The 20,940-nt window shown below is 41.0% G+C and overlaps 1 protein-coding gene across 1 annotated transcript in view; it reads left to right on the forward strand.

Moving 5' to 3' along the window:
• Nucleotides 1-5,719: 5,719 nt before the first annotated feature.
• nalf1b (NALCN channel auxiliary factor 1b) overlaps nt 5,720-20,940 on the forward strand; it is a gene marked incomplete at both ends in the record, with an annotated part of 99,165 nt that continues 83,944 nt past the window's right edge. The window contains one exon of the mRNA XM_079254056.1: nt 5,720-6,454. Within this exon, the coding sequence (XP_079110182.1) occupies nt 5,720-6,454 (735 nt within the window). The remainder of the gene's footprint in view (nt 6,455-20,940) is intronic.

Here is a 20,940-nt window from a genome sequence, read left to right on the forward strand (position 1 = left end):
TCATTTTTTGTGTATTTCTTGTTATTCTTTGCTATTTTCTCCGCATCTTTGCTCTCAAAGATCTTAAACTTCATTGATAGCCATAAATGATCCCAATTCCATTTATTTTTTTCCTATTTCCTCTGTTGCAGGCCTGAAATCAAATTAAATTCACTTGACTACACAAAACATGAAAACTCTTGAGTTCATATTGAAATATAAGTAAATTAGGAATTGCTGTGGGTCATTCTTTCTTTCTTCTGGGTATACTCTGTGCATCTGCTTCCAAACTGCATTGAACCTTTGCAGTACAAATAGGCAAAAACTTCTGAACCAACTCACTCCACATAAATAGACAGCAAGGTATTTCTAACCAAACATCTATCTGCCAAAAACAGTCAACAAATTGTGCTCTGTCTTTAGAACTAACATTGACTGAAATAGCTTTGGTGGAGTGAGGGAAGGAAGGATTTCTTCATAATAGACAAATTGAATGGTCAAAGTTTGGGATGGTCTTAAAACCAAAAGTAAAACGCTTTAAGTCATTTGTGTGATCTTAGGTTCTGCTGCCTCCTCACTATTTCCCTGAGCAATCCTGCCACAAGTAAAACACTGCGTAGAGACTGAGAGCATCTGGATACAGACTCAGGCCATCAGTTATCAGTGATGCAACATCAGAGTAAGAGACAAATCAGACAAACCAACAACCTCATACAATATTATAAAAAATTCAACAATTTTTTATGTTTATACCTGCAGAAAACTGTGAAAATTGTTATTTTATTTTGATATTTTAAGATGAAATGTGTGGAATAAGGCGTGGTAAATAATAATAATAATAATAATAATAATAATAATAATAATAATAATAATAATAATAACAACAACAACAAGACCAACAACAACAACAACAACAACAATAATAATAATAATAATAATAATAATAATAATAATAATAATAATAATAATAATAATAATAATAAAAAATGTTTAAAAACATATAGAGCTCTCAAGGTACTCAAAGTACTTGACAAAACAATGATGAAACAACATATATGGTACACATGATCATGAAAAGACCAATGTAAATAAATCTTTCTGCTATGTCCGCTGTTTCTTTACTTAAGGTTAAAAACCATCTTCCCTTACAGATTTCTTCTTGAAGCTGCAGGCTGACTGAAAGCAGACAACCACACTGCATGATGGGAATGTCCAGTAGGTCAGGAATTCAGTATCATAATGGGGATGTGGACACTGTTCTTGGGAAAGTGAGCTGCACTGATAAGCTGCTGAGAGATTCCTGGAAAAGAAAAAGGGTGAGTCAATCGATCATGAGAGAAAAACCCCGAGGCTGAGACGAAGTGGTGAAGACTGGGGCTTGAGCAACATGATTACATCTCCATCACTACTCTAAACCCTCTTGAGCCTAATTATGGAGTTATGGCAGGCTTGGAAAAAAACCCAAAAAGGAATGAAGGAGAGTCTAAATTAATGAAGAGATATAAAGAGGTAATGAATGAATGTGGGAACACAAATGTATTTGTAAGGATTAGCTGAAAGAAACACTGAAACTACATCCAAATTATGAAGACTAGTAGGAATATGGGATGACAAAAAGTAAAACTTTAGCCTAAGAATGAGCCTGATATAAGAAATACAGAAAATAATTGTGAAGTCAAAGTGTACAACTCATTAGTTAAAAATACACCTAAATGAAAATAATCAATTAAAACACACATCTTAATGTTATTGGTTGTGTTTCACATTAAATTGCTTTGGACTCATGAAGTGAGATTAATTCCTTCAAGTTTAAGTCATTTCAAAGTAGAATTGATGCAATGGGAGCAGCATAAGTGAATGTTCTTTATCCCAGTTCAGCACAGGTTCTAGAAACAAACAGTAGGAATGAACTCTGATTGTGAAGACACACAAAAAGTAGAACATTAAAGGAGAATATTCAAGGAATCAATGACAGGGATCCCAAACCAAATTAAATTTGATCCAGCAGCTTGTTGTGAGGTTTAGCACAAAGGTGCAAGTATTTGAGTTGTTTATGTTGACACGGGAAAATATCTAAACGTTTGAGATTTGTCATTTCTAGACAACAAACCATATCTAACTAAAACCTATTTGTCAGATGAGACTGAATTTGGTTGAAAACATAAATGTGTGCACATAATTTTGCTACTTGGACGTAAAAAAGAGTGCAAGTCCAGAGCCAAATGTTTTATCCTTATGCATCATATGCTAAGAAAATATGTTGCTGCTGGAGACTTTGAGATGCTGTTTGTCTTTTTAACCAATTTGTTTTTGCGCTCAAATGATAATGATGTTTGATTAATCAATAGAAGACATGACAGACCAATGTCCTTTAGTGGCGCTTATATCACCCTTCTTCTGTCAATTTACAACATTCAAGCTGGCGCACTAAAGCCTGGGCTGAGGGTGTTGTCGGTTCCAACCAATCAGAGGCGTCTCTGTTTTCTCTCTGACGTCAGACAGATGAAAGCCAAAAAAAGCGAAACAGAGTGGAAAGAGAGGAAAAGGGGTTGACAGTGAATGAGAAATATGGAAGACGTCCCTGAATCAGTGTAAAGAAGGAGGAGTACAAGAAGGGATAGTAGGAAGTAGAGAGATGTAGCTTCAAGAAGAGGACGATAAAGAACTCGAAGATGACTATGAGGAGGAGGAGAACACACATTTTAAAGAATCCACAAGGGTGGCAAAGAAAATGAGTGTCAAAATCTGAAGAAGCTCTTTTCCACACTGACTTGGCGCATGGGAGGTGTGAAGGTTGTCAATATCACACAATTTGGCAGATGGACATGTGGACATGTTTCTATGAAGTCACCTGTTTGTTTGTTTGTTTTATCTCATGTTGTTTTGCCCTGGCACAAAAAAAAAACAAAACAAAAAACCTGAAAAAACAAACAATCATCGAGCTGTTCATGCAGTTTAATTTGATTTATTTTGGTTTTTAAATAAGACACTTATAAAAAAGATTAATGCAAGCATGATGGCTTCCAGTTGCCTTTGATGAGGCAGGTAATTATTTCCAACTACTGTGTTTCCACGAACTTACAAGACAAGGCCTTCAACTGTGCAAATGATCTGCCATTTAACATGGAGATTTCACTACTGTGAGGCAGTACAATCAATTGTACACGTTGTTTAAAAGAAGACACACACACACACACACACACACACACACACACACACACACACAGCATGGATAGTGGATGAGTCATGTTAGCCAGCCCATACTGTTACTGTGATGGCTCCAGATTTAAGAGCCAGTAATCTGCATTCATCTCACAGATGCTCTATCTTTCCTCTTCCCTCTGTCTCTCACTCTTGCCTTCGCATGACTTGCATCTCCTTCACACTCACAAACACGCAAACAGGTAGGTATATAACCGAGGTGGTGTGAAACTGACAGCTCTCCATATGTTGCACACCGGTCCCCTCCAAGTATCTGACATAAGTCAGCCGTTCCGCTCCAACCTCTCAAGCTGAAGGTGATGACAATTATTTTATAATGCTCCTGGCTCGGCCCATGCACCCATACATCTACACTAGCCAAGAACAGGGAGACAGGTACACACATGCAAAAACACACAAACATTACAATCAGGGTCAAAGACAGCGTGAAACTGAACGACTACAGTAAAGGCAGACTAGACAATCGCACTCGAAGTAGGACATCTTTCCCCAAAAGGCATGATCACAGCGTCCTGCGGTGACATAATGTGAGAGAGCCATGAGTGATGTATGAATGTGCAAGCACCCGTAGCGATGACACAACAGATGTTTACCTTATAGCACCATGGCCTGTTTCAACTCTAGATAATGTTCCTACTAAAAATCTGCCCATTGCACATGGAAGTTTAGCTGCCATTAGTAGCAGATGCAGATCAGAGAAAAGGGTTTAAAAACATCAGACTAACAGATTTTATTTTTGTGTGTATGTGTGTGTGTGTGTGTGTGACATTTTGGTAATAAAAGAGCTAATTTGTTACTGACTGGAATCCCCAGGAGAGCAAGAGCAGGTGACTGTATGGTAGCCTAACATTGTCTCTGTGCAGCTATACCAGGCAAAAGGCCCTCATTCTTTAGCTCAAACTCAGTGGAACATGTTACTTTATCATCAACACAACTAGAATGACCTAAGGAATATTTTTTATGTGTTTATGTGTGTGTGTTGATGTTTTATACAGTAGTAACAGGTGAGCTCTCCATGGTGCTGAAAGACTTTTTTTTTTTTTGTTTTGTTTTTTTTTTTTTTGTAAAATCTTTATTACATTTCCTACGCTTGCATAAACTGCATAATAAACTGTTTTGAGCAGAAACTTATCAGGTAATCATGTCTTATCTTTCCCCCAAATCCAAGCCATAAACATTAAGCAGCACTTTCTTGGCTCTTTCTTCGTACTCACGCCCATTAATGCTGGCAATTATGGGTAAGTTAAAGGACGAGAAGATAAATACTATCATTTACTCCCGGCAGTTTAACAGTTTCACAGCTGCAGCCGTTTATTTCGCCATCTTTCTCTCTTCCCCTCAGAGTCAAAGAACAATTACCATCGCTTATGGAACCCACGTGCTTGCGTTAAACGCACAGCAGATAAAACGGGACCCACTTGCAGGGAAACACAACACTGTCTAACCAACAAGAGCATACCTTATGCATGTCTTATGCTTGTTCAGCTGTCCTGTGCCTGTTGAGGTCTTGACTTCTCTTCCACAGAGGTAAATGATTTGCGCATTTACAGTTATATTTGTGCATCACGGGACAGTTTGTTGCATGTTGAAAATAGGTCTTATCATTTTAATGACGATGTGAAAACGGTGTAATCTCCTATAACTGCATTGTTGTGAGTGGACTTGAGTCTACCCTGCACCAAAGCAAGATGTCGCCACAAGTGTGAGTTGGTTCCTGTCAGCAAAATATTGAACTACTGCAAGGAAGAGTTGAGTTTCCGAGCCAAAAAAAAAAAAAAAAAAAAAAAAAAAGAAAGAAAAAAAAAACACCTTAAAACATCAACACCTCTCTTTGGCCATCATCTCTCCCTTACCCTCCACGTGTGTTTATGTGCATGTGTGGTTTGGATACAGGTAATAAGCAGCTCCGCCACTGCGCAACGATGGAGCTATCGCAACGATGGAGATGACGCAAACAGACCCAGCTCTTCGAAAAAGTGTTTCAAGACGAACATGGCGGCAACTTAACTGCGGTCCAAGATGACAATGGCCATCAGGAGAACGGATTCAAGGCTTTCCGCTCAGGAACGGGACAGAGAAACCAATCTGCCTGCGTCGAAAGGGCTCCTTGCTCTCCTTTAGGTGAATCTGCGGAGCTGACGGCGGCAGACGCGCAGCATCAGTACCGCGAGGCTCGCAACAGCTGGTCTCCCCTGCGCCCCTGACGAGAGAACAAGCCCGGGGAGGGACGTTTGACAGAGGGGGGCATGCGGTCAAAGAGGACGCCGTTTCCCCCCGGAGAGCCATGGAGAACCGGGGTGCGGCAGCGCGAAGCTTAATCTGTGCGAGCACGCAAATTGGATCAGAATAGCGCTGATTGCTACGGGCGCGATCGTGGAGCGCCCTGGACCGGCGGAGGCACGGCACCCCACCGTTACAGAGGAGAACCAACCTGAGTCGATCTCCCAACAAGTCAATGAGTATTGTGGCAGAGCAGTCCCCGCGGTGGAGTCGGGCCAGGGCAGCACTTTCCTAAAATATGACCAGGGGTGCTTGGATGCGTCGGCAGCATGATGAAGGCTTAAAATACTGGTTTGCACCCCGAGAGAACGAGAAGCCATTTACGGAGTCGGAGAGGGCCCAGAGATGGCGACAGTCGCTGGCCTCTCTGCTGTTCATCACCGTCCTGCTCTCTGATCACTTGTGGTTCTGCGCCGAGGCGAAACTGACGCGAACCCGAGACAAGCGGTCGAACGAGGGGCTTAAAATCACGGACATGGGCGAAGACCCAAACTCCCTCCACCAACAACACCGTCCCCAAACATTACCCGGCCCCCACCGTCTCGCCAGAGAGCAAGATGTTATTTTTATAGGGAATTCTACCAAACCTCTGTGGCGAATGGACACCTGTCACCCGGACAGCGTGTCCAAAAACTGCTTTACTTTCTCAGACGCGAGGACCGTGTGCCTGGGCCTCTCTGATGGAGGGGAAGAGGGGGCACAGTCGGCGTACGTGAATCTGAGCGATTTGTACCTTTCTTTTTGTAATTCCTACTCACTTTTGGATTTGTTTTACGGGTTTACGAGTCCGGACGTTATGAATTGCACCCTGGATATGGCCATGGGGGTGGATCTGCTGGGATGCAGGGAGTGTGTCCAGGCTTATCAGCGCCTCGATCAGCAGGCGGAGGACAACTACCGGGAGTTTGAGCTGCTGGTACAGAAATACGAGACGGATGTTTACTCGGTTAGGACGTGCATGGAGGAGTGCAAGGTAGGACTAACGAGGCCGGGTAGCGCTCGCGCACACGTGCACGTGCAGTAAAGAAAAAAGCACGGGAGGGTGTGGGGGAGGATGAGTTGTCATGACAACCACATATTCTGTGGGTATTTATTTTGTTTCACAACAGTTCAGTCTACCTGAACACTATCAGTCTGATCATTCTGTGGGTCATCACGTGGCACGTCAGCGTTTGCATGCACGCGCACAGATGCAAGTTGTACACCGGAGGAAAGCTCCAAATAAACATCTTCCTCTCTGAGGACAGCTCCTCTGACTCAGACTGTTTTGTGAGTTAGGACTGTGGACGTGACGTTGGACATGTGGAGCGAGCTCCAGGCTTGTGTCTCCACAGCTCCGTGAGATTCAAAGACTGGGGTTGTTGACTGGTGCACATTTCAATATGGATAATAGCACTCTTGTGATTTCTGCTCTTAATCCAGGCTTAGTTTGCAGTGTCCTGAGTTTACTGGTCGCCCCAGTGGCACAGCAGTGGTACAGCACATGTTGGGACTTGCATCCAACCAATGGTAATACACAGCACAGGTTTCGTGCCTTTCATGTGTTGTGCTGAACAATAAAAACTTGTAGAATAACAGCGTGGATTATCAGTCCAGTCTGTTTCATCTGTTGTGCACAGGGCTGACTCTATGTTTCAGCTGCCCGTGGTGCTGAAATAGGCAGAAGGCTTTTAGATGGGAAAACCACTCTATTTAATCACATTTTAGGATTTGCACATATTCACTTTTATATATCATGCTCATTTGGTCGTGGTCATGTAGTTTATCAGTTCACCACTTTACTGGTGAAAAGACTCGGATCAAACTAATTTGTTACTTTAACAAGAAATATTTCTCATCCAGGGTAACTTGTGTCCATATGATGTTTGTTTTCTTGGCTTAATGTCCTACAGAGAGACACAATCAGCATGAACAGTATGCAGAATATGAAAATACAGAAAGCTGGGTAGAAAAAGTGTTAAGGGGGAATTCAAGATCTAGCAGACCGATGTATGGTCAATGCATCAATAAACTGCAGCTACTGCATTATAGCTTGTGTGTACTGTGTGTACTGTGGTAGGCTACTGTGTTGGATGCACTATACATTAACTAAATCTGTTATCTTCATCATTTAGATGACTTTGAAAATCCAGAAATCATTTTTCATATCTGATGTTATAATGATCCCACTAACAGAACCAATTTGTGCAAGATAGATGTTGTGCAGGGGCAGATGGTTGGAGTGTTTGACTGTGGATGCTGATAATCCATGTTTGTGAGGTAGAATAGCTAGTGCAAGGATGCTCCAAGGATAAGGCCTCTATAAAGAGATCGGGAGCCGTGGTGGCTTGTTTGCTCACCGTGAATCCTGAAATATTCTAATGGTTGTTTGTCAGAGTGCAAGTGCATATTTATGTTCATATACATTATGTATGTGTAAATATGCCTTCTATGGCATCTTATAGCCGCATTATTTGTACACCATTGAATCAGCAATGTGGTTTTTTGCACTGCAGCTGCTTGCTAATGTAATAAGACTCAGGCAGGGCTACATCAGCCTTTTAGCCCCTTAAGTTCAATCTGAATTGCTAATCCGCTTCAGCATTCGCGTGACCTTTGAGAAGGCACAGCACCCCACGCCTGCAGGCCTGCATCACAAGCTCCTCCTTGAAAAGCCACTCTGTTGGACAATAAAAAGAATTTTGGCAACTTGAAATAATATTTATTGACCCTTACCTGTCAAATTTCTTAAGCCATTCTTTGAGATACTTCTTCCAGCTCTGAAAGTTTGAAACTTTCTTCTCTAGCTCTAAGTGCCATATGGTGTCGGTGTGTTGTTCATTTTTGCATTTGCAGTATTAGATTATTAATGTGATGTGTTTAAAGCTAAATAACAAAAAAATACAAAGAAGGACAAAAATAGTAATGTTTCAGCAACAATAACAAGATACTGTACAGTACCAGTAATTGGAAGCGTCCCACAAGTAAAGGCATAACTAGCCCACTCATCTGCTTTAAACAAAAGGAAACAGTGCTTATTGTTATTCTAAAGAAGTTTTCATGTTTTCGTAATTCATACTGAGACTTTTTTTTTTTTTTTAGTTTGACGCAAAATCCAACTAGAAAAAAGACTTAAAAAGTAACCAAATCTAAGTAGAGGAAATGAATGCAGTCAACCCTGTGATGAAAAATCTCACTGAGCAAAGTATCTCACAGAGATCCTTTAAGACATGGACTGCAAGTTTCCACAAACTGTGCTAGGTTGATTCTACCATGGGCTGCTGTCATCTCTGTTGTAGTCACCCTGAGGCCAGGAGTTTGCTATCAGCAACAACTTTGGAAGTCTGAAGCCCACCCACATATGGATACATACTTTCATATATGACCACTGGTAAAATCAAGAGAAGCTAAAACTTTTGTACGGACTTCCTGTAATTCACGACTATTGGAGCTTATAAGATTAATGCACACAATGTTTTAATGTGACTCTGTCTTGTATACATAATGCAGAACTATCCCGCTAAATCCCTTATACGTGCTTAATCCTGAAACTTTTAATTTCTGTTGAATGTGACTTTAGACAAATTGAATTGAATTTATCTTTAGACAAGCACACTGATACACATTTAACTTTAATCAGGTGTTATCTTTGTGATATGTCTCTTTTGAGACACCTCAGAGAAAAACTGTTTGCTGTAGCTTGACAGGTAGATTCAATCAGTAGATTGTTGCTTTAATGCCTGACTTTCCCAATGAAGAATCAGTGGATAAGATTCTGAACCCTCAATGTGGGGGTTCAATGAAAAGCAATGGGGGGGGGGGGGGGGGGGGGGGGCAATGAAAAGGTGTGTTTATAACCGAAATGTCACTTTGGATAAAAGCATGTGCAAAGTGAAAGTAATGACACATGACATTGTCATTGTATTACACCGTGGATTACACATATTATGTACGCACACACAAACACACACAAGCAGAGCCTGATGTGCAGTGTTTCCTGCAGGTCCAGACCTGACTGTCCCTTCCGGTGTAATTTAATTTGCACTCCCATAATTCTCTGCTTCTCTAGTGGCTCTGTCTCCAGGGCTCAGTCTCAACATGTTGATCTCCTTTTTCCCTCCATCATCTCTCTTACTTTCACATCCTATCCCATCTATGTCAGAGCGCCGTGGAACCTTCATCACATGTACAAACATGTTTAGTATCTGTCTCTGCATCACCCTCGTCTATGTGCAGTGGACGTTTTTTCCGATCAGGACATGCACTTTTCTTTCTCCTCCGACTTTCTGAAAACCTGGATGTTGAGGCTTTTTATTCTGCTCGAGTAAACACTACTAATCTAGTTTAAGGTTCTTTCCTCCCCTTCAATTACAGACCTGTCCACACAGATCCTTTCCTGTGTTCTTCCACCGCAGCTTTCTGATCCTTTGCTTATTCAATAATCTTTACTCTGTTTGTGCACAACCGCTCGCTTTCAGTAGGTTTATGCGTTACCTCCACAGCAGCACCGAACGCAAGTTTATAGGGAATTGTTCTTTTTAAAATGTTTTCATTATTTATGATATTAGATTCTTGGGTCATATTGATTAAACTGAAATCTTACTGGACTCTACTGGACCACTGGAGATCCACCTACTGGAGGATTGATTTAGGCAACACTAGATCACAAGTCAGCTAGCTGAGGCAAAGTTCTTTGTTTCTCTGCATCACTTTGAGATTTCTATCCCTGCTTTTATCACCACTCATTTAGACCACTGCAATGCACTTTATGCTGGGCTTAGTCAGGTGCCACTTGCTCGACTACATGGGTTCCAAATGCTGCTCTTTGGCTTTGAACTGGTACAAAAAAACCACAAAGGCACATCAGTCCAATTCTAGCATTGCTACACTGGCCTCTGGTTCAGGTTCGAATTTAAAAGTCTATCGCTTGTTTTTAAAGGATGCCATGACAGGACCCAAAGTATCTGTTTGATCTGCTTCAGCTGGATGCTACTTCATACTCTTGTTGTTGTTGTTAGTTGTCTCTTAGACATAGAGGAAGTTTAGAGGTGACCAGGCATATTCAGCTGCTGCCACAAAACTGTGAAATGAATTGTCACTGTTAAGTTTTCAGGTTGAGGTGTTGGCTTTTGTTGTTACCTTTTTGTGTTGTTGTTTTATTTAAGTTCTTGTTCTTTCATTGTTTTGCATTTCACTTTTATCTGTGTAAAGCACGTTTACCCACAGTGTTGTTTTAGAAGTGCTTTATTAAATAAAGATGGATTTAAATGGAGCGCTTGAGTTTTACCAGAAACTTCATAGATACTTTTTTTTTCTTTATCAAGAAATATTCATCATGACAGTCTTCACAAGAATAAGCATCTGTTTAATTGAGCCGTACTGCTAACATGGCTTTGAGGTACTGTTAAAACAAATTGTGTCCCTTAATGTGATATTTACAATATCTATATTCTACACTAAGGGTTGACCTCAGTCATGCATAGATAATAACAGCTGAACAAAGCTTAATAGCACAGCAGTATGTGTTTGTAATAATATTTAAAAATTCATCAGCCTTTGAATCATTTCCAAAGGAACAACTTTTAAAAAAATGCAGGTTCCAAAGTAAAAGTTCCTTACTGAAGTAGTCGTAAATATACTTGTAACCGAAGTTAGAAAATCAGAGATGTATGAATACAAACTATTTGGAACACATTAACTTCCTTAGTTTTGGGGAAACTTTTTCTTCCTTCATGCATCAGGGAGAAAAAAACAAGACTGTCTGGACAAACTTGTCAGGTTGGTTAAAAAAAAAAACAGCCTAACAAATGCTTAAGACTGGGCTCACACATTTATTTTTAGAACAATATATCAGACAGCTGAAACACTGCAAGGGACACTGCAAAATGCCAACCTCAATGTGTGCAAGCAAAGAAGCCACAGTTGATCGTCTGCAAGAATAAAGGGGCTGAAGATGATGAAAAGATATCTGATGAAGGTTACTGTTCACCAGACATCTGTTACTGTTAAGCCCAGATGGAGTCCAGGACTTTTGCCATAACCCTACTAGGAGTACCGGACGTGACTCGCACTCCAGTTGGGGGCTGGTAATTGTTTCAAAATTGGTTCCAAGGTTAGATACTGATACAATGTGATTGTGAAGCATCTTCTATGCTTCTTGAAATGGTTCTGTACTTCCCATTGCAAGTCATGCTAGTGCAGCTAAGCGGTGGATCCAGATCAGCAATGCAAGATGTCAATTCATTCAAATGAAATAAGATGAGAGTCTGTTAAAAGGGGATGCAGATATGAAACCACTCTTATTGGAAACAAAGGGAACATCTGTTCTAACGAGCACCTACTGGTACCAGTATGTTCTGCCCTTAAGTAAAAGATAGACATCATGACCCAGCCAAGTGAATTTTGTGAATTAGATCCAGTACAACACTTTTGGGTATCCTGAAGAGAAAGGTAGAGCTATCCAGAGCCCATCCCGCATCAAAACATTCTGACTCTGAAGAATGGCCAAACATTTTTTTTGAGCCATCAAAAATAATTTTAGGAATGAAAGTTGGGATTACATTGTGTTTCTTCTGTAGGAGTCACTTGTTTATCAGAGTCTATACCCACATGTTAATATGGAGAAGTATTATAAATCTTTGAGGTCATTAGACATCTTAATGACATCACACTTACTTTTTTTGTTCTGCATGCAGTAAATAATCCAACGTAAAAAGCCTTTGCCAGCAATCAATGTTTGAGTTGTTCTGCTGTTTGCACAGATGGCATGGTCCAAGTGGATGCCCTGCACTTTTGTCCCCTCTGCTCAAATTCAATTATGACTCTGCTGCTTGTCTACACAACTCCCCTCCATATGATCTGTTGGTGTTTATTTCTCCCTAGGCAGGAGATAAGGATAATGAAGAACACAGGAGCACTCTGAATGGAACCTTCTGCATTCAACCTCAAACAATTACTGTCTATGCAAAGCAAAACATGCTTTTTGCAAGTTTTTTGCATGCGGCAACGACTGTAAAACATGGTCTTACTCCTCTTAAAACGTCAAAGTAGCAAAAATGTTGTCCACATGATCATTTTAATCAAATCATGAACATAAAATGTAGACTTTTTGCTTTCTATCTCTTCGCTCTTCTCCACTGTTATGCTGCATTAGATGACTTGATGAGTGGGTGATGTGTTATTTTCTCTGACAAACTGAAACGAGAAGGGGCTGGAGAGAGCGGAAATGGCTTCATCAATCCATACAAAATGCATTAAACACAGGAGCTATCAAATCGGTAAACAATGCGCATTTGTGCTCTGAGGAAAATGATATTTTGAGGTGTCTAACATCATCTATCTATTAAGGATCTGCCATTTCGATTTTATGCAGCTTTAGCTGATGGTGTGAAAAAAAGGAAGAATAGATGAACAACACCAGTAATACTAGGAGCCCGATTTTCAAACAGCAACCATCTGAGAAGTGCTACCAGGACTCTTTTGAGATGCACATGATCATTCAGTTCTTGTGCATCACACAGTGCTTGACAGTGATCAGACTCAACTGTTTATTCGAAGGGCTGAAAATTTGCTTTTCAATGGAATGAGTCATTGATAAAAATGGAACCCATTTTGTAAGAGGTTCATTGAAGCAGCTCTGTGGCAGCTATTTACAAAGCAGGGAGTTTAAGTGTGATATTTGTAATCAAGTCAGTGGAATTTAATAGTGTTATAGACATGGAGTTGTATTTTATCTAAATGTAAATTAGTTTGAATAAGGAATTAATTTGGACCAAGCTCTCTGTGTAAAATATTTTGATGTTGACAGGTTGAAGAGTAAACAGTTAAATGCTTATCTCATTGCAGGATTTCTTTCTAATATTTATGTCACTTGCTCATAAATCCCAAAGTGAGATGGAATGGCCAAATAGATGTTATGTTACTTGGTCTAATTCTAATGATTATGTGAAAGAGAAACTAGAAAAGTAGATTTTTCAAACTGTTCACAGTTTTTTGTCTTTTACCTTAGTGCTATTCACCAGCTCTTGACCTTGTTCCATGCAAGGGAACAAGGAGAAGATATGAAGAGGACATCTCAAAAGCTACACTTTAACCTAACTGTCTCACTGGTGGTGGGGTAAGATGGTCAAGTAATTTGGTTTGTATGGTAGTTTAACACAAGTTAAACATAATGACCACTAAGTAGGTATAAAAATATAGATATGTATATGTATATGTATAACTTGAAGTATGTAATGGCTTTATCTCTGTGTGCATGTGGATATGCATGTATGCATATCTGTGGTTTAAATGGGTATGTGAATATGTGTGTACACTAAGGTATGTAAACATATCTAATCTTACTCATTTTCTTTTTGTAATTTTTTCTACAAAAAACCCCAGTTTTTCTCTTCTTTTGGAAACTGACAAGGGATTAGTGCAACGACTAAAAGGAAGATTATTTCTGACTGTAAAGGAAGCAGGTGTAAATAGTTTTTCTTTTTTCTTTTACTTTATTCTGCTCTTTTTTGGACACTATAATAACTTTTACTTTAAAACTTTTTCTTATGCAACACAATTTGACAATTTTCAATTTTCAGTTTGATTGATTCAATCAATCAATCAATCAATCAATCAATCAATCAATCAATCAATCAATCAATCAATCAATCAATCAACCAATCAACCAATCAATCAATCAATCAATCAACCAATCAATCAATCAATCAAAGATGAGTGTTGTCAAAGTCTAAATTCATACATCTCCTCTAATGCAGTGGAAGGAAATAACGTGAAACAATATGGGTTAATTAGATTATAAAAACAAATGTGATTGTAATTACCTATAATAAGCATAAAAAATATGTAATTAGACTAACAAATTAATGCCTAGGTGATTACAATATATTCATTAGTTACGACATATTAATTTTCTTAGCAATCTGCACACAAGGAATAATTGTGGTGGTTTTCTTGTTTTAATTAAAAAAAAAAAAAAAAAAGAAAACTTCCATTTTAACAAATGCATTAAAGCCCTGCACATGTGTCGTTGAAATGACATGTTAACATTTAAACAAATAATTTGGAGCAATTGCTGCTATTAAGTGAATTATGTATGTTTGTTTGTGTGTGTGTGTGTGTGTGTGTGTGTGTGCGTGTGTGTGTGTGTGTGTGTATGTGTGTGTGTGTGTGTGTGCTTGCAAGAATTGGTGCCTCATTTTTCTTCCTCAGTAACTTTTTTCCGCATCTTATTATTATGTCTATGCTGAAATCCACATTGTATTGATATCCACAACAAGGAACCTCGCTATTTTCACCATTTTCAACAATGTTAGAAGGATTTCCACACTTTTTGTATTACATTTCCTCCTTTATGCTCCAGACAGACACTCCCCTCTAGCCACTCCTCCAGCAGGAAGGCTCCCACTGTGTTCTTGGGTGATGAGCCACTGCGGAAAAAAGACCAGACAGCTCATGACTTTCTCAGTCCTTCTCTTCATGGACATGATTTGCTTGCATATTTGTGCTCATATGTGCACGCAGGTGTATGTGTGGCTGGACTGTTTTGTGACCTCAGAAGACATATGAGCTGAAATATGAAGCATACCATAAAAATAACATCAATGCATTGATATGATGCCATTTTAGGGTTTAAAATACAGTTTATTGAAATTTTCAAGCAACAGGAGCTAAAACAGACCATTGAATGATCATTTACATGCCAAGTGTTGAAATAGTGTGGAATAGTATAAGAAAAAAATATGGGTCTTTAACTAGCATGAAAGCATACAAATATGCTTCAGTAGCAAGTCAAGAATAAAAGTGAACCTCAAAATTAGCACAGAAGCATCTGTATGCACCGTGAATAGTAAACACACAGCATAAAAACTAATAATCGCTGAACTATAAGATTTAAACATTGCTGTTATCTGCAAAGGAGTCTGCAGTAACATAAAAACTGGTCCTGCCACGGTCACCCAAGTGGCTAAATCTGTTTTTGACATGTTGTTGTCAGTCTATAATCTGCAGATACTGCTAGCATCATACTACAAGTCACAAGTTCTTCTTCTGTTATCTCTTTGTGAGACAGCCTTGGTTGCATTATCACCAGTTTCTGAGCTGAAGCACAGCCAGCTCTAATTTGCATGTGTCCTGGAAAAACCTGGGAATGCAGTCAGATTTAGGATTACGCAAGAATGAAATCCCATCAGTATTTTGCCTGCATGCGAGACTGCTGAAATGTGGCCACAAAAAGTGAAAAGGAAAAAACAAACTCTTTCCAGCAGTAGTGAAGTACGGCGAGAAAGCTACAGACTAAGCAGGGAGGCAGAAACCAGTCACAGCTCCCAGACGCTGGTGACATTCTCACATTACTGAATCATCATTATCATCATCAGTCGCTCACAGCATGTCCTGATTTGGAGAGAGCAAAGCAGGACAGAGAGACACAACACATGCAGACATGTTATAATGTCTGTAAAATTTTTTCTGTACAGTAGCACGGGAAGATTTATATTGTAGCATGACTGACACACAAAGGAGAGGCTGACAGCAATCACATGAAAGAAGCAGATAGAGCCGTGTTTGATAGAAAGAAAGAATGACTAATGAAGGGGTAGATCAGAGGAAATAGCCAGTCATGTGTGCTGAATGATGGGCTTGGGTCAGACAACCCTGACATACTGTAATTTCTCAGGGTTTTACACAAACAATTGATTTGAGCACCTGGTTCAACGTAATCCTTTCCCATTTTAATCAGCCTAGTGTCTTTTTTTTCTCGATGACTTTGTGTGTGTGTCTTTTTGTTGATAGAAGGAAGATGAAGGCATGTCCCTGCCTATGCAGCGGATGGCTGTGTTGTAACTAGACAAATAACTGTCGAGGAACATTTGATATGAAAGAAAATGTCCTACTCTGTGATGAAGCACTGAAAACAGCTGCAGCCAGATGTCTTTTAGCTCATTTCAGAGGGACAAGTGGAAGAAGGGAGGGGTTCTGAATTTTGCAGATATTTACTGCTTTTTGGGTTTACATGGATTAATGTCAAGTTAATTTTAGAGGTAGTCGCAGTTTCATTTTATCTGTGGGCAAAATATATATTTTTTTCATTTCAGGAGTAGCTACTTGAGCTTGCTCATGTTTTCCATACAGACATGAGCGTGGTATTGGTCGTTTCATCACATATTTACCAAGAAAACTAATAGACTTTTTTTTTTTACCAAGAACTCAGCTGTATTCAGTATGGTCTCAGCTATATTGAGTAAGGTATTAAATTATTATATGATCATAATGTCTTTATGATTCCATGAACTTTTTTCATTGTAAATTGCAAAATCAGTCTGATTTTTCTTCCTTGTTTTTTTTTTTTTTTTTTTTTTTTTTTCAAGATTGAAAATTGAAAGCTAAATCAGAGTAGGTGGTAATTAATCAATATTACCTTTCATTTAACATAACCTTTGCTTAAAAATACTAAAGGACATTTTTTCATATCACACTGGAAGCCAGGTGGACAAATGATCTTGTGACAGTTACAAGTGAAGACCCCACAGAGGAAGTCATGAAAAATCTTTAAACATCATAACTTTCACCAGATTAAACTGATTTACCACGCAGCATAAACATCCAAGACAACAGGCGTATGCTGTGAGTCTTCAGAAGAAAAAAAAACCAGGAAAATTTAGGCAATAAGCCCATTAAAAGAGGCGTTTACAATCTTACCTCAGAATGTACTTGTAATAAATAACAGGCTAGTAGACGTGTTTACTAAGATGAACAGGAAACTAGGTAAACATGACTACATTGAGCTACAGTGATGAATTGACCTGTTTCTATAATCACAGGCATGCAGCTGCAGCTGCTGGTAAGTTTTCTAGCTCTTTGGCTGGAGTTTTGCAAAGCACTGAATACACAATATTTCTGAAGTTTTCTTACATCTTGTTAAGATGCTATTACAGTTTCACAATTTTACTCTTTCCCTGTTGCTTAGCAACTACTATATATTCTTTTTCACTTTATTTGGTAGCCTTTTCCTTACACCCTCAATATTTGAACATCAGTTTAAACTTGACTTGGCACTGTGTACCTGAGATGATTTATATTCAGTGTGAATGCAATTCATCCAGCATGTAACATAGAGCTTCTTGATGGCCAATGTTAGGTTATTATGAGGCTCATTCAGATGCTTTTGACTGGTACTGTTAATTAACTGCCTCCAGCTGTGTGCTGCACAGACTGCAAGTTGCAGTCTAAAAGGAGGTAAAATGTACTTTAGCAGTGCAGTATAAAACGCAACATCATTATTGCTGTTGATAAAATAGAAAGTGTTTCCATTGGATAACACAGGTACCACACAAGCAGCTTTAAATGATTGTTTACAATGATTTCAACAACCAAACACAAATTTTACTGCTGACTCTAAATTTATAGTTATATCTAAACCTATTGTCAAGACAAAAGTTTTTAGCTTGTTCAGAGGTCTGCACGAGTTCTCAGTGTCCGGTAAATTGTGGTCCTGACCCCCTTTTTCTTTTCTGAAAACTTCCAGTTTTGTATCACCTTGGCAGTATATCACAACAGCCATGTTCACATAGAGATGCTACATGTAACGCACTGCTGTTTAGAAACCAGCAAGTTTTACATAAATTCATGGTGCAACTTGTTTAATTGATTTTTTGTTTTTTCATTTGACCCACATTGGTGGGTGGACCTTCCCAGCATGCCTTGCTGGATCTCTTGCTGTTTACACCTGTTTCCAGTGTCCTGTACATGGCAGCCCTATTAATACTGAAAACATTCCATATTGTACCATTTTGGTAGTGTCTCACAACAGCCATGTACACACAGAGATTATCCGATATGTAACTCTGACCTGTGCTATTCAAAAGCTTTTGAGCTTTACATAAATTCATTGTGGAACTTTACTTCTTATTGAAGCTACTTCCATTTACACTGTGTCAAATTACTTGATTTCACACATTGCTCCCAGCTGCGTGGTGCAACCAGCAACGTCTGTTTGTTACTAACTCAATCAGCACAGTTAGTATCAGGTGAAACTATTTGTAATTTATTTCTGAAAAATAAAATGGGAAGACCTTCGTATATCAAGTCAGGTCAGTACCTCTTAATAATACCTATTAATAGCACCTAAAAATAAAAATGTTTCTTTAAATGGCCAACAGATGGCACTAGACCAGGAATTAAAAGAAACCGCGTGCTTTTCAGTCTATGGTGCTTTTCAGTCTATGGTGCTTTTCAGTTGATCAGCAGGTCAATGGCAAAACAAATTGCTGCCAGGGTTCAGCTAAGTCTTCTGGTGGTATAGTGGTTTAATGAAAGAGCTGTGGATTGGAAGGTCACAGGTTTAAATTCTGGTACTGCATTATGTAAAAAAGCTATGCTTCTTCTCCTAATGGTTACACTTATGCTCAGAAAACCATGGTTTCAATCTTCTACGTCTGTTGTGCTACTTCACCCATTTAGATATTAAACTCCCCAGCTCATTCTCATAAATGTGCTTTAGCACTATTTATAACTTGCTGACTTATGAGAAAGTTCTCTTTCATAATATTTCACTCGATGTCTCACTATGGGATGCATGCCTCTGTGCAGCTCTCAGAAGCATTAATCTCATTACGCCAATCCTGATTGGCTGGTGAACGTGTCCGTCCGCACCAGGTAGTGCCATCTACCTTAAATAGCTCATGCGGACGGCACCGCCTCATTCAAACACCTCTTCTCACTCGGAGCATATCACGCGTCTGGGCTAGCTAGCTAAACTGTCCGCAGACTGACCTTTTAGCTTCGGTCGCCGGGCGCTACCTAGCCTTTAGGCACATTTTATCGCTTCGTTTGGTCACACCAGACCATCTCCTGTGCTTCCTTGCCCCACCACGGCTCGGTCGTCACCATTTTTCAGCCTCACCACGGCGAAAAATAAAATTTACTGTCGAGCATTAGCACACCAGCTAACTCCTCGGCTCTCACGGTTAGCACACCAGTTAACCACCTCAATTCCCCGCTCGCTCACCAGCTCGCTGGGAATGGAGGCAAAGAACCCTCACACCAGAGGTGATGGAGACTCTGGGGCCCGTTCCTGTCGATGCGGGAATAAAATTTCGAGCAGAGACCCACACCAGGTCTGCTCGTGCTGTCTGGGGCTGGAACACGCCCGGCTAGCAATAGATGACCCGGGCTCGTGTCAACACTGTGCGGTGTTCACGGTAAAAAGTCTCCGCAGACGGCTAGCTCGCCAAGCTAGCCTGTCTGGACATGACCCTTATTTCACCTCCACCGACGTTGCCGTCAAAAGGGGAGGGGATGGCGGGTCCACTGCGGTAGTGGTACCGGAGGCCAGTGTCAGCTGGGGCTCCCAGCTCGACCTGGCCACGGACCCCCCACAGGAGGAAGACGTCCTGGACCTGGACTATGGAGAAGATGAAGATGTCGCCTCGAGTCTCCTCATATCAGAGGACGAGGAGGAGGACGACATCTTTAGTACTTCGGCCCGGGCTGCAAAGCCCACGGCCTCCACCACCACTTGGGATGGAGGCGAATGTAGCACACCAGCTTCTCCCCTCCCCAGTTTGGACATGCTCGACGTGTGTAAACGCGCTGCTGCCCGTCTGGCTATCCCCTGGCCGGCTGTTGTAGCGGAGACCGCCAGGTCCCGCTACGAAGGGAAGAAATTACCCTCAGCTAAGAGTGTGGCAAAACAACTTCTCCCCGTCTTCCCGGAGCTGCTGGACGAGGTGACGCGCTCGTGGAGGGACCGCCCGTACAGCAGCAGGAGCCCGGTTCCCGGGGCCTCATCCCTCGACTGTGAGGCGATGGAGAGCTTGGGCCTGCTCTGGATGCCTCCAATGGAGCCACTCATGGCAGCTCACCTTCACCCCAGGCTGTCAGCAGTGTCTTCCAGGAGCCCCAGCCTGCCATCCAAAACTGAGCGGCTGCGCTCTCAGCCAGAGCGCTCAATGTTCTCTCCCTGCTCACAGCGTATCAGGCTGAGCTGTGTGAGGACTTTGGACAAACCCAGGACCCAGCAACGTGGGAGGAGATTCCGGTCATCACCGACCTGTGTCTCCGCGTCCAGCGCTGCGCGGTCCAGGCCACGGGGAGAGCGCTGGGAACTATGGTGCTGCAGGAACGGGCGCGGTGGCTCAACCTTGCCAACCTGTCAGACAGGGAGAAGGACGACGTCCTCGACATGCCCATTGTTCCGGAGGGAATTTTTGGCTCAGCATTGGCCTCAATGCAGCAAAGATGTGAAGCCAAAAAGAAGGAAGACGAGGCTCTCCGGCTCTGCCTTCCCCGAAAGCCTCCTGTTCCCGCCCCCTCTGTGCAGCGCAAGGCCCCTGCGCCTGCTGCCCCCCATGTTTCGCAGTTTAAAATGCCTAAACAACCGAAACTTCAGCCCGCCCCACCAATTTTGCCCGGTCGGACAAGCTGGCCTAAGAAACCAGCGGCTACAATCGCAGCTGCACCGGCAGCCCCCGCGCAGGCTGC

Source organism: Telmatherina bonti (assembly GCF_933228915.1).
Source record: "Telmatherina bonti genome assembly, chromosome: 15".
Lineage (NCBI taxonomy): Eukaryota > Metazoa > Chordata > Actinopteri > Atheriniformes > Telmatherinidae > Telmatherina > Telmatherina bonti.